Source organism: Erpetoichthys calabaricus, chromosome 4 (genome assembly GCF_900747795.2).
Source record: "Erpetoichthys calabaricus chromosome 4, fErpCal1.3, whole genome shotgun sequence".
Taxonomy (NCBI): Eukaryota; Metazoa; Chordata; class Cladistia; order Polypteriformes; family Polypteridae; genus Erpetoichthys; species Erpetoichthys calabaricus.
Window position 1 is genome coordinate 173,982,780 of NC_041397.2, and position 26,170 is coordinate 174,008,949.

Sequence of the window (26,170 nt, forward strand, 5' to 3'; positions counted from 1 at the left end):
TAACTTGAATTAAACACAAATATTACTATTAAGTATTATAATAATATTATAATCATACATGACAATGCTGAACAAAAGCAAACCCAAAACATAAGAAAACTTCCTTAAAATAGCAATTCATCAAGCCAAAAAAAGGTCACAAAACCAAAAAAATTATCTAAAATTTTTTGAGGAGAAAACATTTGTTGATATCAGCTTTGAATAAAAATCTGACATTTTAATGCCTTAAAAAAAACCGTTAAAGCAGAAAGGAGGGCCAAAAATACATACATAAATACATACATACATACAAAAAAGAATGTAAATCCAAAAGTTCAAAATGTGAAACCGAAACACTGAATCCCAAAACTAAGCAAATCTGAAAGCACAGGTCACTGCTTAAACAATTCACATATTGTGCTTCTCAACTTATTTACTCCAATTCCACCTTAACATAATTGAGAGGTAACTTTTAACAAAATCTCACCTGACACAGGCATACCACAAAATCACATTTAAGAACTTGATGAGTATGATCATGATGGACACACCCAAGGAACAATCCATTTAAATTTTTTTTTTTTTAGGAAGGAAGAAGAGGAAAACTAGAAGCTGGGGTAAGGAAGTATGCCATACATATTTAAAAACAGTATTGTAAACATATTAAAAGAGTTCTTCAACAGTGGGATTGAACAAAGTGATTTTCAGGATTTTCAAATCTCCACATATTTAGAAATGCTAGGTTTACAGATGGTCAATATTAGACTAAATGGTATGTTCTCTTCAGAATATTTTAAAAGTTACGCATTAAAATAAATGTTATGAATTAGCTAAGATTAAGTCAGCAACACTGCCATGTCATAAGAAACCAAATGAAACTGAAAAACAGAAATGCAATCTCTCTCTCAGATCTTGTATTATACTAAATATATTCACCATGTATTTGAGTTTTTTCATTTGGCAATAGCTTTGGCTTAAATTTAAGACTGAACCATTAAGTGGAAGAATAATACTATAGCATTGTATACTCATATGAAAATTCTATAAATTTTACAGTATATCCCAGGATATGCATTTAATTATTTGACTGTAATGTGTAGCAGCATGCACTTACTGGATATTAACTGCGGTGGAAAGAAGTTCCTCAGCTTCACTAAGTTCATTCCTTTCTTTCAAGATATTTCCTAGATTGTTCATAGCATGAACATATCTAGGATTTAATCTACAGAAAATGAATAAAAACACATCATACAGGTGTCAAATTAAACAAGATATTTCACAACAAATAAAATTACTAAAATTTTAGTAGCTACATTATTCTTTCATTTTTTTTTATAAAAATATTTTGAAATTTAACCAGATAGCACTTATGCACATCATGGAATAACTATGCCAATAATCAGATCAAACAACATTTTCAGCTTTTCATCTCAGCATGGGCATTTCACCTCTTAGTCTTTTAATTTAAATAAATCAGATACATAGATCTGACAAAAATCCATATTAAAACACTAAAAGTAAAATGAACATGAAAGTTAGATATGTCTTGAGAATCAAATGGTAAGGCCTACAAACACTTGAGTATATGTAATACTGATAAATGAAGCAGACAAAATCCATTTAATAAAGCAAGACAGTAAAAACAAAACATTTTTAAAAATCAGTTATCTGACACGGTCAAAAAAGAGTGTTTTCCAGCTCTTGAATTACCTTTGTATTAACGTTTAAAAAAAAAAAAAAAATGAATATCAAATATTAAAAAAATTATATTATATATATATATATCTATATCCATCCATCCATCCATCCTCTTCCGCTTATCCAAGGTCGGGTCGCGGGGGCAGCAGCTTGAGCAGAGATGCCCAGACTTCCCTCTCCCCGGCCACTTCTTCTAGCTCTTCCGGGAGAATCCCAAGGCGTTTCCAGGCCAGCCGAGACACATAGTCCCTCCAGCGTGTCCTGGGTCTTTTCCGGGGCCTCCTCCCGGTTAGACGTGCCCGGAACACCTCACCAGGGAGGCGTCCAGGAGGCATCCTGATCAGATGCCCGAGCCACCTCATCTGACTCCTCTCGATGCGGAGGAGCAGTGGCTCTACTCTGAGCCCCTCCCGGATGACTGAGCTTCTCACCCTATCTTTAAGGGAGCGCCCAGACACCCTGCGGAAGAAACTCATTTCAGCCGCTTGTATTCACGATGTCGTTCTTTCGGTCACTACCCATAGCTCATGACCATAGGTGAGGGTAGGAACATAGATCGACTGGTAAATTGAGAGCTTCGCCTTGCGGCTCAGCTCCTTTTTCACCACGACAGACCGATGTAGAGCCCGCATTACTGCGGATGCCGCACCGATCCGCCTGTCGATCTCACGCTCCATTATATACATTATGTATATATATATATATATATATATATATATATATATATATGTATATATACTGTATAAAATCAATTTCTAAAAATCCATGTGCAAATCCATATGTCTCTCAAGGCACACACTTTGCAATGAATGGTCAAAATTATTAACTGATCTATAACTGCATATATTTGATGCATTATCTATAACATGAAATCATTACTGCATAATGAAAAGTACCTTATTGCTTCTCTGTAATATCTGATAGCAGAGGTTTGGTTTCCTCTGTCTGCTAGATTTTTGCCAACATTGTAATGAACCTGTAAAACAATAGAGGATCTTGAATTAATCACAGCTTTAGCAAACAGTGCAGAATGTTTATCAATAGCAGAGGGTTTTATTAGATGGGAAAATGAAAAATCTACAAGGGGTGTTCTTTAAGGAAGATGTACAGCAAGGAAAAGTGGTTCTCATGGAACAATAAAGGTGAAGCTAGGTGAGGCAAAAATTGTACCAGGGCAAAACAGTACCACCCAGAAAAGACAAAGATACAGACAAAAAAGCAAGAATAACATCAAACAATCTAAGATACAAACAACAAAAACTTCCAGAATATAAGAATAAGCAAGGACTGAGCAATCAAATGGAACAGTTAAAATAGTACAGGCTTAAATAATCAAAAACACATTTGCTGTAGCTGTATCAACGCTTGTGTATACAAGCTCTACAAAGTTTCTATTAGGCAAAAAGGGACATGACTAGAAGTGAACACTGCACACAGGGGAGTCATAATTACTTCAAGAAAAATTCATTTAAGAGCCACATGACAAAGCAATACAAATTTGCTTACAAATGAACCACAATAATCTAATGTTTTGTAATAGTTATGCGTGCCACTTTTTCTTTTCAGCTTTTGAGGTTTTTGCTGAATGTATTTGGAAGACACATAATATCCAACAGTGACAGAAAGGTTAGTAGAATCAGAATCAATTTATTACTAGCATGTGAAACATACCAGCATTGACTTTGGTTAGGTGCAAAACATGAGATACAAGACATTACCAACTCAAGACAACACCATTTCAACCCACCATTAACCTGACACTGTGCAAATCACTATACAATAATTTCTTAAATAATTACAAACTTCAATAATTAACTCAAATAAATAGAAAAACTATACAAAATAATATTAGTATCAAACAGTACAAGTTGAGCAAATATGAAGTAATTTACGAATAGACAAAAACTGCAAAAACAGTAACAGTAACCATATCTAAATTTACTTAAGATCTGAATAATCTGAGGAAAAGAAGCCGAGGAGATAAAATGTAGTTTGGGTCGCAAAAGACCTGTACCTCCTCTGTGATGGCAATTTAATGAACAGATGGCTGCTGGGGGGTAGACACAGCTACAATCATTCCTGCTCTCTTTTCACTCTGGCAATGAATAGACCTTTTAATGTAGCCAATGATTTTCTCAGTTGAACAAATCACCTGCTGCAACCGAGTCTTAGAAAGAGATGAGACAGAAGGAAACCAAACGGTGAAGGAGGAGGTCACAATACTCTCATAATGGCTGAGTAAAAATGTAACAATATACTCCTAGATATGCCAAACTTCATAACCCTTAACTACTCGCACTAGTGTATTTTGTACACCAGTCTGTTATTTTTGTCCAACATCCTTTTACTTGAACATACAGTCAGCATCCACCATCTATCCTTAGCTTCATTCACTACAAGTACAGTGTCACAATGGTTTCCCTCTAGTGTGCCCCCAGCTGTTTTTATGAGTGGATGCACAGTTCCAAATTCCATTTGGTGCATTTGGTACACCGTGCGGGTACTTGCATATTTATGGCAATGATGAGATTTTCTTCTTGCAATGACTTTGTCTGCAAAGAACATTCAACAACTGGCGTGAAATGTGAAACGTGCAAATTCTGCAGTGAAAATGAGACAGGTGACAAATGAGCACTGGAGAAGTGGATCAAGATTATTTTTAGATAATCCTATACTGTATCATACTATTCAGTAATATGGTAATAAATTACATTAAAAACAGGTACAATATAAAATTATTGCAATATTTTATATTACAACTTCACAGTGTGCATACAAATAGCCATTTTAACACTGGTGAATAAAGTACACCGTGTGAGTACTTATGAGAAGAAAAATGATGTGAGTATTTAAGGGTCAAGCTGGAAAGAAAGAACAATCTCTGCCTGGGCTTTCTTGATGAAGGAGGTGATGTGCTTGCCCCGTTTCGTGTATTAGTGAAAGTAGTCCCTAGGAATTTAAATGACTGAACCACAGTCTCGCCATCAATTTGCAAAGGTGGACAATTAGTGACTTGTCAGTGGAAATCAAGCCTCATTTCCACTGTTTTAATAGCACTGAGCTCCAAGTTGTTACAAGAACACCATTCTACAAGATGGTCCACCTCTCTTTCATAGAAAGACTTATTATTGGAAATAAGACTCACTACGGTTGTATCATCTGCAAACTTTAGTATTTTTTACAGATCTGTCCACGGATTTACAGTCATTTGTATGAAGTGAAAAAAGGAGAGGTGAAAGAACACAGCTTTGAGGGGAGCCTATGCCAACTGAAACTGGATCAGACATAAGGGCCCAGGTCTCATATATTGCATCCTGCCTATCAAGAAACTCATAATCCACTGACAGACACCATAGGGTAAATCTAACTAGATTAGTTTACTCTGAAGCAACCTTGGAACAATGGTATTGAAGGTTGAACAGAAATCCACAAACAAGACCTTCACATACTGTAGGTGTTAGGCAAGTCCAGGTGCTGAAGAATATAGTGGAGGCATAAATTAACTGCAACCTCCACTGAGCGATTTGCTCTATATGCGAACTAAAGTGGATCAAGGAGAAGGTCAACGATGGACTTTAGGTAGGAAAGCATGTTTGAATATTTTTGTAACAACCGAGGTCAAAGCAAAAGGCCTACAGTCAATAGTCTAAAGTCAATAAGATTTTTTTCCTTCTTGGGAACTGGAATGATAGCAGCTCCCTTAAAGCAGTCCAGAGGTGTTGAATATGTCAGTGAAGACAGGTGCTAACTGGTCTACACAATGTCTGAGTACCAGGTGGGACCCCATCACAGCCAGCTGCTTTCCTAATATTCTGTTTCCTGAAAATTTTTGTACCTCTTATTACTTCACTGAAAGTATAGGGGGAGGGGAGAGGAATGACTCAGAGGAAGGGAAGTTGAAGAAGGTGTATCAGCCTTCAGTGAATGGGGGATGACGACACTGAAATGGTTATGAGAGGGAGACTCTTGATATGAGGTACAGGGTCAAAGTCCAAGTAGGGGCTCAGGTTCTTACCAAACCGACAATCAAACTCATTTAGCTGATTAGCCAAAATGGGGAAGGATAAGGCCACTTCTGTCTGTAATTTGCAAGTTTTTTCAGAGAACTCCACAATCCCTGGCTGTTACTGCTAAAGCCCTTCTCCAGCTGATCTTTTGGAGCTCTCAGATCTTTATTAAACTGCTGCCTTGCAAATCGATATTCATCCCTTTTCTAAGACCTGTATGCCTGGTCATAAGCTGTTCTGAGAACCCTCAGCTTCTTGGTGAACCACAGTTTGTCATTGCTGTATCTCACAATGGTGGTCTTAGGGAAACACACCTCTTCATAGAAGGATATGTAATAGGTTACAGTATCAGCATATCCATCTGTGCTGCTACACCAGCCTTCTATGGCTTTCTAATCCATGGAGCTTAAACAGTCCCTCAGCCTTCCAACAGCCCCAGGGGTCCACCTGTCCTGTTGGCCTTTGACTGTGCCAGTTTCCGTTTATAGCTGGAAGTAAGCATAATCATGGCATGGTTAGAGTTGCCAAGAGGTGTACGGGAGAAATTGAAAATGCCCCTTTAACGTTGGTGTATAAATGATCCAATGTGAGACAATGTTCATGTGTGGGGCAATACTGGGGAATTTATTTTTTAAATGAATGTTATCAGCTAGCAACAGTTGTGCTAATTAAGCATTCGCATCAGGAGAAATGTAAATACCAACCAGTATAACAGAATGAAATTCCTTGGGTAGACAGAATGACTTGCCAAGAATGAGGAGAGCTTCTAAATCAGCAGAGGAAAAAGAATTTCGGACACATCCCTGTACCAGCTGTTTATAAACATGCACACACTGCCACCTCGTGTTTTGCCACAAAGTCTATCTACTGTTACAGTGCGCTCTGAATAACTAATATCCTGCCATATGAACAACGTTGTCCAGTAGATCTGAATGAAGCCACATTTCAGTGAAACAGGAGGCACATTATCGCACAAAGTCTTTGTTAGTCCTAATCAGTATCAGCAACTCATCCATTTTGTTGACAAGTAAGTGAACATTTGAAAGGCAGATTACCAGGAGTGAAGCACAAAAGGCTCTGCATCTCTAGCGCACCATAGTGCCAGATCGCTTACCTCTGTACCTCCTGGAGAAAACTGATTGACGGGCGGCATTCCTGAAGGCAGATGGGGAAAACATCTGCGGTAAATCTTCCTCATTCCAAACAAACAGAAAACAAATCCGCTGGAACTAAGTCTCATATGTTCAAAAGCTCTTCACAAGTGAAAGTAATTCTTGAAGGTTGACAAAACACACATATTAACCACTGAATACACAAAGAATGAGCACACCTGAAAACGTTGGCAGCCTGAATGGCGCCAGTACAGCAGCACTATACTAATTAAATACTTTTCAAAATAAAATAAAAAAATGTAGTTTTTAAAACCAATTGGTAACAAAATACTGAAAGATTTTATCTGCCAATATAAATGGACTGCTGCAGCTGCATCAGCTCGTTCCACAAGAGTTAGCAGCACTGGTGGTTAAAAAGGCATGGTAGCTAGCAACTCATTATAATAGAATATTAATTTATCCAATCCACTGTGTTACCTTTTTTTTCTTCAATACCCACATTCAGCAGCATGCACAGAGCTGTGATCTCCATAGGAAGAGATGCTTCTGGCGCAATCTGCTTTAAAGGTAAACTTCTGTGGTTTTGGAAAAATAAGCCCACATTCTTTTAACAGTTAGGTCTGGTATCTCTGTAGATACTTTTTATAGTTAACATGCTGTTTTCTGAACAGTTATCCCGATGAATATTCATTAAAGGTAAGATAATCTTTCTGCACTACAGCTTTAGATGAGTATTACATTATGGGTGCTTTAGTTAAGCTATACAGTTATATTAGAAAATGCTGATTTAAAGATACAAGTGTTCAGGAATCTGATATGCTTGCCTTCTATTTTTTCCATGACCATTATTGCTCTTAAAGGGAATACAGAATCAAGTGCTCCGGTGGCATGACTAAAGTGTGTGAGATAAAAATGTGGCAACAAACACATAAGGTGACCAATGCACCCAGTGACACAGGCACTCACATTCAAGGTATTACCTCACCTTTCCTGTCATGGCAGACAGTCACTGTAGAGAAATGTGCAGGAATTTATTTAGTGGAAAGTTACAAAGTTGAAGAAAAGGTTTTTTCTGGACATTAAAATATGATTAGTTTTAGGTTTTCTGCTTTATGATTACGTGTCCACTGCTTCTGAATAGCTTGTTTATGCTTTCCATTCAGAATCAGTGGCATACAAATCAAGGTATGTGCACGTTAATTGTTGCTTTTAACACTTCCTTTGAATATAGAGACAGGTGCCACTTTTAGACTTTTTGTGAAGTATTGCACATATTGTGGTGTTATAAATTCTACAGCACTGTTACTCTCTTATTTATGGGTTTCTGTCTTTCTTTGTGTAGGTTTTGCTTTGGCACATCTTTTGAGTGGTAAAAAGCACCACTCATTAAAGGTTTTGTATTTCATAAATAAAATTACATGTGGGCTATATGTGTAATGGAATTATTAACAAAGAGGGTTTAACTTTTCTTAAATGTTTAAACATTATTAAGCGCATTTGTTTCTATGCACATTTATCATCACATGGTTTTGTCAGTGCACTGTGTTGGGCAGCAGACAATAACTGGCTTCATGAAAAAAGAGCAACAGATTTTTTTAATATTGAATTCTGTCTTGCTCACGTTCTCATTCAGAATTTCTTTGTTCATATCGACTGTGAAATATTAGGCATAGTATATATTACGCATAGTCATTGCTAAATATGATTCCCTCCTAGCTTTGTTTATATTTACTTACATAATCCTCTTTTTATCTCAACTCATTTTTATTGGAAGGATTGAGGAGGAAAATATTGACACTGATTGTTCACCATTTTATTAGTTCTTGTGAGAATAAATGGTGGACTTTGTACCTTATTATTTCTATTAAGAGTATCAGTCTGGTCAGGCGCCTCTAGTGCCACAACCAACATCCTGAGAAGCAGGACATTCAGACTCTGAAACTCAGCTCAGCCAGTAACTGTAACTGAATAAAAGCTGAAAGCTATTTTTAATTGGTTTGCCTAAACACTTTTTTCATTTTGATGACATGGAATATTAAAGATTTATGAGTGACTTACAATGTGTGGTTAAGCAAGAAGGGGGACAAGCAAAAATCACCTACAATTTCATAATTCTGCACCAAAGTACAAAATTATTTAAATTTGCGCTTATGTATAGTGGATAAAAAGCCACAAAACTGTTAATATTCTGACCCTGGGCTAGTCACTCCTTGCTTCATATATAAACTTATAAGAACACAACTAAAACATGCTATTCATCAGTGTTTGCAACACAAAGTTTTTGCTAAGGAAGATTCATGTATCACATGGATTTTAAAATAAATATGCTAAATAAGGAAACATGTTCAATGATAAAGGAATACTGATATAAATCTAAACTTTGTAGCCAGTTTCATGTTTGGTAGTTGCTTGCAGTGAATTTATTTCACAAAGGTGAGAGTACAGAGAAACATTCTTTGAAATAAAAAGTGTACAGAGTTTCTGATATACATTAAAACTGCACAAAGTCACTTTATGTAACTGCTTACTTTAGCATTAAGAGGACAGACAGAGAGGGCACTTCTGAATAACTGCTCTTCCGATCTCCACTCACCACTGCGGATAATGCAGCGAATCATATTCAGGCCAAAAAGGCATAACAATGAAGTGCAAAGAAGCCTCTAGGTTAAAAGAAAAAAATGAACAAGTGTCAAGAGAAAAATGAAAAAAAAAAATAGATGATCACATTCCATGATTGTACAATACCTTATATTTCCTGCACTTTTGACATAAAGTACTTATTCCATATGTGACAATTATACAGTATCCAGCACATGAAAGATATAGTACTCTCTCAGCTATAACAAATCCTACACGAAAAAACAAGTTGCTTGCAGGAAGAAATGGGATGACCAGTAGAGCAAGTCCAAATGTTAGCACTCTGAGGAAAAAAAACAAAACAATGCATAAACATTTTTTATACTCTTACTTTGGTAAATGATTTAAAGATATATTTTCATAAAGTTTAGCTAAAAATGAATGGAATGCTTGCACAACTGAGAAAGTGTTTTAACTCCCATTTCTTGTTCACAAATCTAACCAATAATATACAGCAAAAGGTTATAGTTTTATACATTACATTTTGGTTGGCAATGTAACAACTATACAACTATATTAACTTTATATGTTTTTCATACTTCTTAAGTGACCAGGATAATGCATTATCCTCTTCAATGCTTAGTTAAAGTATTTACAGATTACAACATATTAAAAATGTTAAATGTCAGGATACAGAACCTGACATTTCTAAATTATTTTGGTTTTTTAAATGACGTTTATTCATTTTTGAAATTTCAACTAACTTACAAGGTTACGATTTCCAACACTGCAGAGTAAATACACTTGTTGAAGCCTACTCTTTTGTAAATATGTAAAACAATTTGAAACTTCAGGTGTTAATCCTTCCTTTACCTAATAAAATTATAGTACATTTTTTTTGTGAATGCTTTTAGTTTTATGGATATGTCCCTCTGAAATTCTTATTGCTTGGCCCGCATGTATAGCTTCAAAAGTCATATGTTTAAATCCTACCAGGAAAATCTCCAATTTGTAAGATAACCATATACTGCAATTATTAATTCCTTTCCTAGTATATGTTTTTGCTTTCTTTTTTTTTTTTTCTTTTCTTCTTTTGGCTGCTACCTTTAAGGGTCACCACAGCAGATCACCTTTTCCATATCTTCCTGTCCTCTGAATCTTGCTCTGACACAACCACCCCATGTATGTCCTCTTATGCCACATCCATAAACCTCCTCTTAGGCCTTTTCTTTTCCTCATGCCTGGCAGTTCCATCCCTAGCATCCTTCTCCCAATATACCTTGCATCTCTTTTCTGCACATATCTAAACCAACGCAATTTTGCTTCTTCATCTCGTCTCCAAACCATTCAACCTGAGCAGACCCTGTAATGTATTCGTTCCTAATCCTGTCCCTCCTCGTCACACGCAATGCAAATCTTAATATCTTTAACTCTGTCACTTCCAGCTCTGTCTCCTGTCTTTTCATCAGTGCCAAAGTCTCCACAGCTGGTCTTACAACCGTCTTGTAGACCTTCCCTTTCACTTTTGCAGGTACCCGTTTGTCACAAGTCACTCCTGATACTCTTTGCCAGCCACTCCACCCTGCTCTTCATCTCCTCTCTTTCAAGCTCCCCATTACTGTGTACGGTTGATCCCAAATATTTAAACTCATCCACATTTGCCAGCTCTATTCCCTGTATCCTCACCATTCCTCTGACCTCCAGATCATTCACAGAACATACTCTGTCTTGGCCCTACTGACCTTAACCCCTCTCTTCTCTTAAGCACCTCCACGTCTCCAGGGTCTCCTCAACCTGCTCCCTACTCACAATGTCACTGGCAAACATCACAGTCCACAGGGACTCCCGTGTAATCTCCTCTGTCAACCTGTTCATCACCTTTGCAAATAAGAAATGACTCAAAGCCGATCCCTAATGTAATCCCACCTCAACCTTAAATGCATCCATCACTCCTACCGCAAACTTCACCACTGTCTCACTTCCTTTGCACATATTCTGTGCCACTCTTGCATACTTCTCTGCCACTCCCGACTTCCTCATACAATACCACAACTCCCCTCTAGGCACCCGGTCATATACTTTCTCTAGGTCCACAAAGACACAATGCAACTCCTTTTGACCTTCTCTATACTTCTCCGACACCCTCAGAGCAAACATCGCATCTGTGGTGCTCTTTCCTGGCATGAAACCATACTGCTGCTCAATAATCATCATCTCCCTTCTTAACCTAGCTTCCACTACTCTTTCCCATAACTTCATGCAGTAGCTTGTTAATTTTATCCTCCTTTTATTCTATATCCCCCAGCACCCTGTTGGCTAACGGTACTAGTGGCAGCCAATGTTAACTCGGGCTTCAACCAATCCAGTATGGAAATCTGTATTGTTGTCCATATACTGATCTCGCAAATCAGATTGTTCATAAAGACCTATTGTAAAGAGAAAGTTTACTTCAAGTTTAAGCACTCTGCTTCCCCTATTAATAGGAAACAATTCCATTTATTATCCCTTTCTGAGTGTGTCAGCACTAACATCCACTTATGCCATGTTCACCACACTATTAATTATTATGTAATTACTACTTTTTTATACAATGTAGAATGGTGCACTGAATCAACACACTTTCATTCTCATTATGTACAGAATCGGCCAATTCTTTTGAAATATATTAGTCTTTGTGGAACGTTACCATGGTGAAATCCCCACAAAAAGTATAGCCCTTATCCCCTAACAAAAAGATTTGCTTTATAGATACACATTTATTCTCGCTTTATTTATTTTAGTTTGGTTGAAGATATCAACACATTTAAATTTATACATAAAATTGGGGAATCAATCACTTCCAAAGACATGCAAAAGTTGTAGGTGTACCAAGTCACATATCAGGAAGGGTGGTGGCGAGTTTTATCTCAATTGATTTCACCGTCCCTATTTAATTCACTACAGATCAAATTGTTATACTAAAGATAATTCAAATTTGACAAAAAAAGCAGACATTCAAAGCCTTTTAACAGTATATGACTCTTGTGTGAGTGTTTAGTAATCCCCAAATGACAATTATTGATTTTCATGAGTCATCCTGAAGAAGCATTTTTATGTTGATTGATGTAATTATCAGCTATGTAAAGGCCTTTATTTTTTAAACTGACTTTTTTTTAACTCAATCATGAGACATGGAACATTCTGGTTTTTCCACCATTCCAGACACAGGTCTCCCAAGCCAGCTTAGCTGTTGTGGCCGTGTCAGCAACATATTTTGCCTGTACCTTTTATTTTATTTTATTTTTTTTTTTAAAGTGATGTCTTTGTATTTCACTTTTAGCAATGCCTTTATATTTCAATACAGAATCACAGCAAGAAAACTTTAATAACACAATCAATTAAGAAATGTTTTTGACAGGCAATGAAGAACAGAAAGTTTTATTTTTCAGTGTTGCTTGTTTGTATGTACTATTTTTTTTTTTTACAGAAGTTCTGGGTTTCTGTTGTGGCACAGAATGATGTTATATGATGTAGAGCTCTTGATGTGTTCCATTTCAACAGTAAGGCCTTGGTCACACGTAGGGATGGAAATCGAAAACCGGTTCGGTTCCCACTGTTTCAATTCCTTGGAATTGTTTGCCATTTTTGCAAACGATTCCCCTATCGATTCCAGTCGCCTCGAATGACGTCACCACGTTGCGTAGCGTTATTTACCCAGCAGGAAACATGGCGCCTAAGCGGCACAAATGCTCAAAAGTTTGGTTATACTTTACGAGAAAGGATGACAACAGGGCAACTTGCAATACTTGCAAAGTATATATTTCATCAAAGGGAGGAAACACTACGAATATGCAAAAGCATTTGCACACAAAACACGCGATAACCTTAAATGAATGTTGTGTTTTTGATCTGCTCCGGACTAGTGAATCTCAACCCAGCAGCAGCGGTAACGTTTGCAGGTCCTCTCCCGTTAATACGGCAGGTAACTAATCAACTAACATTGCATATTATGTTAGCGCGATTTGCCTTATTGCAAAACCTGCTATTACTGTGCATTGCATTTAGATGACCATGACGAGAGAGACAGACAGAGTCTGGCTGTCTCAGATGCTGGCAGTTCTCGCTGCAGTCTACCGGTAGCTTCTCCTTTCACAGAGGCGGGGAAAAGTAAAATGACACAGGCCAGGATAGACGAATGTCACCGAGCAGTGACTAAGTTTGTGGTAAAAGGCTTGCACCCATTTGCCACAGTAGATGCCCCCGATTTTCGGTAAGTGAATGTGTTTAATTGTAGGCTAAGTCAGGGAATGTCAAATTTGCGTGTTCTCCTCTTACCAGATGTTTCATCCGTTTCCATTTCTGAGCTGAAACATGTGCTGAAGGCAGCCATCACTGCAGATGGATGGGCAAGTTTTAGTCAAGATCATTACCTCACAGTAACGCTGCATTATGTCAGGAATGGCCAGGCTCAAGAAAAAGTCCTCAAAACCAAACCAGTGTACCAGGCACAGACAGGGACAGCTGTAGCAGAGGAGACTGATGAGATCTTGGAGGAGTATAGTATCAAAGACAAGGTTGTGGCAGCCACTGTTGATAATGCGGCCAACATGGATGTAGCTGTCAAAATAGTTGATGGTTGCAGAATTGCACTGTGCACAGTTCCATTGGACTTGAGTTGATTGTATTTGTTGCTGGCTGATATAGTTTTATTTTTGAGTGCTCAGCTCATATATACTTTTAAAAAGGAGAGTGTAAATGTTACTGGACATTCTTGTGTAATTGCCACAGAATAATTTATGTTATACTTTGTTATTGCTACAGAAGAATACTTATTTTATTATTATTTTACATTTACACATTTTTTTCTGGGGACCCCGTGGCACCCCATCGAGGAGCCGTAGGCTGTGGATCTCTTAAGATCTCACTGTTGGGTTTGTAAGGTCATGCTACTCCTAAATTTCTATCTTGTTCAAAGATAAGATATAAAACAAAGTTCTAAACTAATCGACCTGTGTGTTCTCCTTTTTTAAAAATAAGAATCGATAGGAGAATCGATAAAGAATCGAATTGTTAAACAGAATCGAAAATGGAATCGGAATCGTGAAAATCTTATCAATTCCCATCCCTAGTCACATGTACCCGGGGTTTGTTGTTTTTTTTTTTTTTTAATCACCACTTTTTAATGTCCATTGTCCTTTTTTTCCCCCCTTCAAATATGTGTTCAGCTTGGAATTTGCAAAAATACCTACCCAGCCATTTCACTTCAACGTCAATAAATGAACCCTTATCACAGGTGACTTGTATGTTTAGAGAAAACTTCCCCTTTCTGTTCAAATAATCCACAGAATTTATGGATGGCCACTTTATTTCTACAGCATTCAATGTAGCAGCATCTGTGGACCATTCTGATGCCTCTATTGCTCAACATCGTGATAAGGTAATCATACGTTTAAATGTAAACAAGTAAGAAGTTCTGTTAACAAGGTTAACACAAACACTACTTGGCACACACGCTGACGTCAAGCAGGTGCACACTCCAAAGTTACAAGCTAAAAACTCAGTTTTCCTGTGTACCCGTAAATGGGGAAAGCAAGAGTTTTTATACATCTTCATCCCGGCAGAAGTTTTTCAAAAGCTCCACTTTCAGGGATCTAAAACGCAGTTTGTGTGAGGACGAAAGGCCAAAACGCATACAAAAAAACTATGTTTTAAAAAATATCCAGGTACGTGTGGAGAGGGTCTAAGAGTGTGACAGGAAGTGGGCATATTGGTTTATAGGGTCATTATTGTCATGTATACAGAGTAAAGTGAAATTTTTTCTTGACTGTGCTAATTAACATGCAACAAATTTCCATTCTCAGATGCCATTACTTAGTATAACAGCCGAACCTCAAAATATCTGTCTTTCTTACTTGAAAAATGTAACTTTGAAAGTATGATCCTTTAAATATGTATGTGTGGCCGTGGCCCTGCCTGGCCAAAAAAAAAGTCGCCACCTGGATTTAACTAAGCAAATAGGTACGAGCCTCCTATTGGATAATTACTGCATGGGCGATTATCTTTCAGCTGGCAACAAGTTATTTAACCCCAACTGGTGCAATGATTTGCTTCTCGTTTCTTAAACAACCATGTCGAAAGACACATCTCGTGGTCATGGAAAAGATGTTAGTCTGTTTGAGATGGGTCAAATCATTGTCATGCATCAAGCAGAGAAAACATCTAAGGAGATTGCAGAAACTACTAAAATTGGGTTAAGAACTGTCCAACGCATTATTAAAAACTGGAAGGATAGTGGGGACCCATCGTCTTCGAGGAAGAAATGTGGCCGGAAAAAAATCCTGAATGATCGTGATCGGCGATCACTTAAACGTTTGGTGAAATCAAATCGAAGAAAAACAACAGTAGAACTCAGGTCTATGTTTATTAGTGAAAGTAAGAGCATTTCCACTCGCACAATGCGAAGGGAACTCAAGGGATTGGGACTGAACAGCTGTGTAGCCGTAAGAAAACCACTAATCAGTGAGGCAAACCGGAAAAAAAGGCTTCAATTTGCTAGGGAGCATAAAGATTGGACTCTGGAGCAATGGAAGAAGGTAATGTGGTCTGATGAGTCCAGATTTACCCTATTCCAGAGTGATGGGCGCATCAGGGTAAGAAGAGAGGCAGATGAAGTGATGCACCCATCATGCCTAGTGCACCATCATCAATCCAAGATCTTGGTGAAAAATGAATGCAACACTGGATGGAACTAAATCTTGTGACATTGCAGAAGCTTATCGAAACAATGCCACAGCGAATGCATGCCGTAATCAAAGCTAAAGGTGGTCCAACGAAATATTAGAGTGTGTGACCTTTTTTTTTGGCCAGGCAGTGCATATATAACAGTACCTCGGATGTATTATTCATCACCAAGGCAGATTATATGAAGCAGATAACTAGACAGCAACCAGGTCAGTCTGTCAGCTTCAGGTACACTGACTAAAAAGCATTATTAGACTAACTAGCCAATGATAATATTGTGCATGCACATTTCTGACTGTAAAAATTCTTTCATGAATTCTAATATTTTATTTGCACTGCATCTTTTTTGTCTCAAAATTTGGCTACCCCTGTACCAAACTGAAATTTGAACAGGATCAGAAATATTTTAAAATATTTTCTAAGAGCTAGGAAGGTGCAACTGCACTTTTGACTAGCTCCTCTCAATCCAAAGACACAGTGATTTTACTCTGAGGTCATTCTGTACTGCTGAAGTGCTCACCCTTCTTGACAGAGTGAGCCCAGCCACTGTGTACAGGAAACTTCACTTCTAGTTCACAGGTCTATTGTGGTATAATGTCCTCCCCATTTGTGTATCAGTCACATGATCACCTCACCTATACACATGACCAAGACACAGATACTTAAACTTCTCCACCTGGGAATCATGATCTCAATATCAAAGTTTTAATTTTCATCCAAAGTGCATCATATTCAGCTGTTAAGTTATTCTAGTGTTCATCAGAGGTCAATGGTACATACAGCAACCCTTTAATCCTCAAACTGGAACTTCAAGACTCACTTAAGTGTTAATATCTTATCCATGAAAATTATGAACAGGAAGAGAGAGACAGAGAGTCAAACACCCACAATGAACAGGGATCATTTTACAAAAAATAGGCAAACACAACTCCTGCCTGCAAATACAATAGCTTAAGGGTGCAAAGCACCTTCCACAAGATATTACAGGGTACACAATCATAAGTTTTTCCATGTCCACAAACCATATGTTGACAGTTTTAGCAAACTCACCAGGCCCTTCAAATATTTGTACAAGAACAAAACGTTGGTCTATATGGGAAGGATGGAATCAATACACACAATAAAGAAGAGGTATGTCAGATAGAACATGCACATATCATCTATTTGCAATCCACATGGTCACATCTCATATACACCTGCAAAATTTCTACTACAGTGGTTTTTAATTACATTATCTTCAGCCACTTTAATAGAACCATTCCTATCCCACTCCTCCTTTAAGGAGATGGCATCTACTGGGTTTAGGTGTTTCTTAAAGAGTGTTTTGCACCTCTGTATGATGTTCCTAGAGGAATCATTTTTTCTCCACCATGCTAAAAAATACCCTAGGTAATATACCCTACCCTTTCTGAGTCATCAGATGGTTGGCCAGAAACTCTTTAAGGTCATCCACAACTCAGTACTTCACTAGACCTCCAAACTCTATCTTCACATGGTCCTTCAGTCCAGCCATGGGTACTGTACCCTGTAGATGCTGCATTTTTGCCCTGAAAGCACCACTCAAATTTAGTCCAAAACCTTAAAGCCCCTTGCACTGTAGTTGCTTCTACTACTGATGCCTAGAAAAGGATTTACTCAAACAATATATCTGTGGCCTCTTCTACAAAGCATGAGAAGCTCTTCCAGAAGTGAGAGTTGAATTAACTCATTTTCAAAAGGCTTGGATGTAAATAAACGATTTGCTATAAACATTTGTGGAAATTTCCTCAAGCTCTCACATGTTCAGTCTCTCCCTGTGCATTTGCTGTGAACTCTTTGTGCTCTATTTTGTTTCCCTTCTGGTTTGTACACGCCAGTGATTTACGCACGTGTTCAGTCTCTCCCTGTACAGTACATTGTTCTCGGTCAGACGTACATCGCACATAGGGACTTTGTGGTATAGCGGGTCCACAGCTCACGTCAAGAGGCCAGTTTTAAATAAATAATCGCAGCGAATGCAGCTTAGCGAGGGGGCGTGGTGGTTGAGTGGCTGAAGCAGTTCCAGGGGAATTCGTGGTGTGTGCATTTCTCACCTAAGTGCACAGGTGGGAATCCGTTCACATCCGTAATTGGTCCCGGGGCTGCTGAATGCTACAGCTGCCACGTCCTCTTCAAAAATAGAAGCGCAAGGTGGCTAAAGGGAGGAAAAAGAAAGATGGAGGTTGCAGAGTGAGGCAGGAAGCAGTGTGGAAAGAACCAGTGAGAGCGAGCGAGCACATGCTCGCAGGCAGGAAGCTGGACAGTGAGCCCAAGCAGGGGTGTTTGGCCGACACTCGGTGGGGCAGAAGGAAGCGGTCGCTCCAGCTGAGCGATCAAGGAGCTGGAGTGAGCAGAAGGAGGACGGCTGGCCGTGTAAGGCCGAGAAGGCAGCGGGAGCTTGGGCGGTGGATTCCCTGACGTGGGCGTCCTGGTTGCCAGGGAAGCCAAGTCTCAGTCTGGAAAGTGCGCAACCGAAGCCAGGGATCGGGAGGCCTCCAGACCAGAAGGAAGGACAGCTGCAGGTAGAGTGGCTCCCCTATGGCGAAGCCTGGATAGGGAGAAGCAGGGGGGTCACCAGTTAAAGAATGCACTGGGCTTGTTTTTAAAGAGACTGCTTCCAGCATTGTTTTAACCTCATTGTATTTAATGAAGACTTTTTTCTATTGGATTTTAACCTCCACTTCACTTCTGTTTTTATGGGATCATTTATTGAAGGATTCTGAAAGCACTGCACTTTATTTAATTTGGACTTTGTTTTTGATTTTTTTGTTGATTTTCATAAAAGCACTTGGCACTTTTTGCACTATCCCCTTGGCTCCATTGTAGTGCCTTACTGTTGTGCTCATCGGTAACATTACCGACGGTGACGGGTTTAAGGGCTCCCAGAAGCGAGATGAGAGCATGCAGCGAACCCGCATTGTCACAGACTTTACCTCAAAACTGTAATCTCCTCTCCACCCAGTTCTTCCTCACTTCCTTCATGCCAGCACTCGACTCATGCAAGGTTAGTTTTCTTGGTTGTTTATGGTTAGTTTCTGTATAAATTAAAGATTTTTCAAATGTTCATTTTTTCCCCCTGTGCTTAAAACTCATTAAAGAAAGTGTTTACAGCGAGCGGTTCGTAAGGCTATAGCGTGAACTCTTGCAATGTTAGTTTTCTCTGTTCAAGGTTTTCTCAGTGTTATTCAATGTTTTTACATTTAGTTTACTATTACACTGTGCATTCTATGGTATAATTAACTATTTTTGTGCTTAAAAATCTTTACAAAATATATATTTACATACAGTTCGTACGGTCCGGAACGGATTACTTGTATTTACATACAATCCTATGGGGGAAATTACTTTGGGTCACAACCAAATCGGGTTGCGACCAGAGTTTTGGAACGAATTATGGTCGTGACCCGAGGTTCCACTGTATATTTGAAGCATTGCCCTGCCGGGATGCTCATAGACTCCAAAGCACCCATAGTTCCTTGTTCTTTAAAACACATTTTTTAGTTACCTCACTATCCTTAAAATGATCGCTCACTGTAACCACCCAATTGGGAAAAATTTTCAGCAGGCTAATACTGTAGAACAATTTTAAAAAACTGCTAAAAACTCATTTTGAAAAGAATTCTTTTGGTAGCTACATTTTAGTTGTATCCGTTAGTCTAGATAGATAATGAATTTCCTCTTTGTTCTGCAATTCCCTATTAATCTGTACCCTTCTCCAACATCTTTTCCAGGTCTTCTGTGTTGGCAATCTGTACTGCCACCACCTGATCATGGTACCATGCTACTGACTGCGATTATAGATTGAATGGCAAGTGCCCACATGACCACCATCATCTTCAATTTCTTCCATGTAAATCCTGAAAACTATGAGGACTGATTTAGAACATCTATGTTAGGTGGGGGCTGGGCAGTCTTTTGGCCTTGGAACCCCTACAGATTCACTCCCCCCCCCTTCAGCCTAACTGTAGTTTTTTTTTTTGTTTGTTTTTTCTGTGCACCTAGCCATTCAACCTTACCTTTTGGTTACATACATACATAGTATTATTGCCTAATCGTTTGTTTGTTTTATATTAAGTTCCTTTATTTCATTTTGTAAAACACATTGAGCTACATTGTTTGTATGAAAACATGCTGTATAAATAAATGATGTTGTTGTTTTGTGACTTTGCAAGTTTTCCTCTTTTAAAGGGTCTATAAAAACATTTTTACATGATTAAATGTTAGTTCATACAGTGGGTGACTAATCCCCAGACTAATGCAACTTGTCAGTGACACTACAATATTTTTTATTCCCCGCCCTTTTTCCTAACCCACTTATATTAGGCAAGGTGGCAGCACAGTTGAACCCTATTTTTGTGGTGTGATGGTGCTTGAAGTAGGCCAGTACTAGTGGTGCTCCAAGCTTCAAGGGGACCCCAAACTTTGATCAAATGTTCATGTACAGCAGCTGTCATTGATTCAACAGCCCCCCACCCCCTCCCCACATTTGATATTATATACTAATGTACACTCAGTAATAACAACTTGGGGGGAGGAAGAAGACATTGCCTAAAACAGAGTACTGGCAGTAATTTGTTTCCACTTCAAGCACTGCTTATAGGTAAATAAGAATGTAATTTTACTTTGTACACTGTACACAAGATAATTCTGAAATAAACCAATTCATTATTTATCAAAGCAGTGTCTAACATTTTTATTAAAAGTCAGTGCTATTATCATTCTGCATGTACATCATACATTGCAAATTCACAATACCAATCAATACTCAGTGATATGTACTTTTTGCAGAATGTCATTTGCATGCATGATAAGAAAAAGCAAAACGTGCTATAGCACACCAGGATGAAATACAATGAAGTACTTTTTTTCTTTAATACATGCTGAGTACATTATTTTGTTCAGAAGATGGTAGAAAGACAACGACTGAGGATGCCCTGTTTGAACGAGTTATAGTCCTTTCTAGTTTCTTTTGGTAGACATTTATTCAAATACGTTTTAAGATGAGGCAGATCTAATTTTTGAGTTTTGTGCCAATAAAGCATAACAATTTGTACAAATTTTAAATGAACTTGGATTGAATCACTTTTGTGTATTATATTGCTGAATACAGCTACAAGAGCAAAGTTGCAATCTGCAAGAAAACAAAGCTCCTGCATCCCGAGCTAAAATACACACTACTCCCTCACCACTCCATGTAGACGCCTTCCACAGTACATGGGTATAGCAGCTAATTATACGCAATCAACAAGCATCTCTCCATCTCTCACGTCCCTCCTAGAGGCGATGGCATTGTATTTTATCAATGTTTTGAAATTACGCTGTGAACTTTTAAGACATTGCACCGTTACAGCGTAACTGGCGATTGATTATATGGAAATAAAACTACTCAACACTCTGTAAAGTCTAGTTGAACATGTATCTTTGGCTGTAACATGATCACTGCTGTTTGTAACCATACTGCATTTAGTGTCACATGCTCAAAACAATTTAGCACCATCAATCAAACTAACCTGCACACTTTGTAGATATGAGAGGAAACTAGAGTTCTCCAAAGAAAATCCAAGCAAATACAGAGATAATATGCAAACTATACACAGACACTAATCAGGCAAGGATTTTCACACAGGGCTTTGAAGCAGTTAATAAAAACCACTGCAACCATACCACCCACAAAACAAATAATAATCAGTTTGGCTATATTAGATCACATTCCCACACTGCCATATTTTAAAAAAATGCATGCAGGCCACAGAAATCTGAAAGTCTTTTAATTGTCCACAGACCATTTCTGCTAGACAGAATGCACAAAGCAATTAAAGAATACACCACTGCACAACTGATCATTGAATTAAACGGGGAAAAAAACACCTCAGAATATTGGTTTATTACCAGGTCATAAAAACCTCAATGTCTAAGCTATTATTTACAAGAATATGTTCTTTAGGTTACATTTTTATTAGAATGGCATTGCATCTTTTAGAAAAAGCAATTTGTATAATCCTGATTACATGTAGTTCTTATTAAATGAACCTTGCTCTCTTACCTTCTAGTACTGTTATCTCCCGAGTTTAAAGCTTGGTTTCCCAAGCCAATCAAGCAGATCCAGAGCACCACTACTGAGATTATTCTCCAGTCAATGACTGATACAATAAGTGGAATGCATCCCATCGACCAATCAAAACACAGCCACCAGGGGCACAGTAGCAGCCAAGCATTCAAAGAGTAATAGTAATTATAGTTCACAGTCTATCAATAAAAGAAAACTAGAGTTATTTAATTAAACCATTTAATAAATTACAGCAAACAATGAAATCACAAAAATAATGCATAAAGCCTTTTTTGACAAAATAGTTTATTTTCCAGTACCAGTAGGATACAGTGAGATCCATATTATCTTTGAATTATGACTGTGATCTCCAATGAGTTCAAGACAATTTGATCAGTTTTGGAAAACTGTAGAAAACATTAAGAAGTAAAACATACTTTAAGTAAATGTATACATAAATTAGCTTTTAAAGGCCAACTGTAACTTACCTTTCAATGCATTGATCCAAGAGAGATCTACCTTTTGAATGACAGGTCAATTCAATAAAATGTGTTTTACAGATATAGAAGATGATTATTTATGTTACAAAATACAGTGCATCCGGAAAGTATTCACAGCGCATCACCTTTTCCACATTTTGTTATGTTACAGCCTTATTCCAAAATGGATTAAATTCAATTTTTTCCTCAGAATTCTACACACAACACCCCATAATGACAATGTGAAAAAAGTTTACTTGAGGTTTTTGCAAATTTATTAAAAATAATAAAATTGAGAAAGCACATGTACATAAGTATTCACAGCCTTTGCCATGAAGCTCAAAATTGAGCTCAGGTGCATCCTGTTTCCCCTGATCATCCTTGAGATGTTTCTGCAGCTTAATTGGAGTCCACCTGTGGTAAATTCAGTTGATTGGACATGATTTGGAAAGGCACACACCTGTCTATATAAGGTCCCACAGTTGACAGTTCATGTCAGAGCACAAACCAAGCATGAAGTCAAAGAAATTGTCTGTAGACCTCCGAGACAGGATTGTCTCGAGGCACAAATCTGGAGAAGGTTACAGAAACATTTCTGCTGCTTTGAAGGTCCCAATGAGCACAGTGGCCTCCATCATCTGTAAGTGGAAGAAGTTCGAAACCACCAGGACTCTTCCTAGAGCTGGCCAGCCATCTAAACTGAGCGATCGGGGGAGAAGGGCCTTAGTCAGGGAGGTGACCAAGAACCCGATGGTCACTCTGTCTGAGCTCCAGAGGTCCTCTGTGGAGAGAGGAGAACCTTCCAGAAGGACAACCATCTCTGCAGCAATCCACCAATCAGGCCTGTATGGTAGAGTGGCCAGACGGAAGCCACTCCTTAGTAAAAGGCACATGGCAGCCCGCCTGGAGTTTGCCAAAAGGCATCTAAAGGACTCTCAGACCATGAGAAGGAAAATTCTCTGGTCTGATGAGACAAAGATTGAAGAACTCTTTGGTGTGAATGCCAGGCGTCACGTTTGGAGGAAACCAGGCACCGCTCATCACCAGGCCAATACCATCCCTACAGTGAAGCATGGTGGTGGCAGCATCATGCTGTGGGGATGTTTTTCAGTGGCAGAAACTGGGAGACTAGTTAGGATAAAGGGAAAGATGACTGCAGCAATGTACAGAGACATCCTGGATGAAAATCTGCTCCAGAGCGCTCTTGACCTCAGACTGGAGCGACGGTTCATCTTTCAGCAGGACAACGACCCTAAGCACACAGCCAAGATATCAAAGGAGTGGCTTCAGGACAACTCTGTGACTGTCCTTGAGTGGCCCAGCCAGAGCCCAGACTTGAATCCAATTGAACATCTCTGGAGAGATCTTAAAATGGCTGTACGACAACACTTCCCATCCAACCTGATGGAGCTTGAGAGGTGCTGCAAAGAGGAATGGGCGAAACTGACCAAGGATAGGTGTGCCAAGCTTGTAGCATCATATTCAAAAAGACTTGAGGCTGTAATTGCTGCCAAAGGTGCATCAACAAAAGTACTGAGCAAAGGCTGTGAATACTTATGTACATGTGATTTCTCAGTTTTTTTATTTTTAATAAATTTGCAAAAACCTCAAGTAAACTTTTTTCACATTGTCATTATGGGGTGTTTTGTGTAGAATTCTGTGGAAAAAAATGAATTTAATCCATTTTGGAATAAGGCTGTAACATAACAAAATGTGGAAAAAGTGATACTCTGTGAATACTTTCCGGATGCACTGTATATAAAGGAATTTTGAAGAAAAAAACAACATTGATTCTCAATACTAACAGATGTTCCATGTTAATTAACCACTGGGAAAAAAAATATCCACAATGTGTTGTTGCAACTAAGGCTGAATGACTAAGTCTGCACCCTTCTACTTAAACAGTAGGCAAGAAAAATGAAGTCTTCGAACAAATATGACAACCAGCTCTTTGAAATATCTCTTCAAACCATCTTGGGACTACTCAAGCTTACTACCCACCACTGTCTTCCTAGAGCTACATCAACCAGCTGCACAAAATATAAATCAGCGTTTAAGAGTCACCTTTTTTTGTCAGATACAATTTACAGATGAGAGTTGTCTGCTGACAACTTCCACATAACAGTCATGAACTATTGTTTCTTACTGGACAGAAGGTTATTTGTTTTATTATTAGCATCAGAAGGCGTAGAACCAGTATAAGTAGGCTGTCCCTGGATGTAATGTGCAAACGTGACATGTTAATCTGAGAAAAATCCACGCTATTTTGTAAAGGTTGTGGAAACTGGCCCGGACACAGACAGGCAGACATCGTTAGTTCACCCAACACACGTTTACTTCCAATATTTACACAAGTGAAACACACAACCCCAAAACTCCCCCAAAGTCCAGGCCTCACAATGCCTCTCTTTCTCTGGTCTGCCTCCACTCCTCTCCTCCCGAGCTCCGTCTTGCTTCCTCCCGACTCCAGCCATCGAATGGAGGGAGGCGGCCCCTTTTATACACACCCGGACGTGCTCCAGGTGCCTCCCGATTAGCTTACGCCGGCACTGCCCAGTGTGGTGGAAGTGCCGGCTGTGCACCCAGAAGCACTCCGGGTGTCCCTGGTCTTCTTCCCCCCAGCACTTCTGGGTGTGGCGGAAGTGCTGAGGGCCAGGGCTCCTCAGGCATTGGGGCACCCCCTGGCAGTGACCACGGGGCCCTATAGGGTTGAGCTTCTAAGCTCTGTTCCCATGGTCCCCAAAGCCACCAGGGCAGTCGCCCCCTCATGGTCTGGAGGAGGCATAAGCCCTCCTCCGGTCCTGCTGGGCATCCCAGCTGGGTACCACACTCAGCCACTCACCACAAGGTGCAGTTCTCAAAATGATCTAACACACATGGGGATAAAGCAAGCCATAGTTCAATACATCCATCCATCCATCCATTTTCCAACCCGCTGAATCCTAACTACAGGGTCACGGGGTCTGCTGGAGCCAATCCCAGCCAACACAGGGCACAAGGCAGGAACCAATCCTGGGCAGGGTGCCAACCCACCGCAGGACACACACAAACACACCCACACACCAAGCACACACTAGGGCCAATTTAGAATCGCCAATCCACCTAACCTGCATGTCTTTGGACTGTGGGAGGAAACCGGAGCGCCCGGAGGAAACCCACGCAGACACGGGGAGAACATGCAAACTCCACGCAAGGAGGACCCGGGAAACGAACCCGGGTCCCCAGGTCTCCCAACTGCGAGGCAGCAGCGCTACCCACTGCGCCACCGTGCCGCCCCTAGTTCAATACATCCCCCTTCAAATAGGTATTTTTTAAAATTTGAATAATTCTGTGTTTTATTCTGTCATGCCTAGTTTTACATAACAGAGTATACTTCAACTGCAGTGGGTTGGCACCCTGCCCGGGATTGGTTCCTGGCTTGTGCCCTGTGTTGGCTGGGATTGGCTCCAGCACACCCTCTTGACCCTGTGTTCGGATTCAACGGGTTGGAAAATGGATGGATGGAGTATACTTCAATTCACATAATCCAATTCA

The 26,170-nt window shown here is 39.2% G+C and overlaps 1 protein-coding gene across 7 annotated transcripts in view; it reads right to left on the reverse strand.

Annotated features, from left to right (window-relative positions):
• tmtc4 (transmembrane O-mannosyltransferase targeting cadherins 4) overlaps positions 1-26,170 on the reverse strand; it is a 163,196-nt gene that overhangs the window by 74,092 nt on the left and 62,934 nt on the right. For all 7 annotated transcript variants that reach the window (XM_028799964.2, XM_028799967.2, XM_051926072.1 and 4 more), the window contains 5 exons: positions 22,155-22,357; positions 9,542-9,716; positions 9,325-9,456; positions 2,574-2,653; positions 1,094-1,201 (listed from right to left, as the gene is read on the reverse strand). In XM_028799964.2, coding sequence (XP_028655797.1) covers positions 1,094-1,201; positions 2,574-2,653; positions 9,325-9,456; positions 9,542-9,716; positions 22,155-22,357 — 698 coding nt within the window. The remainder of the gene's footprint in view (positions 1-1,093; positions 1,202-2,573; positions 2,654-9,324; positions 9,457-9,541; positions 9,717-22,154; positions 22,358-26,170) is intronic.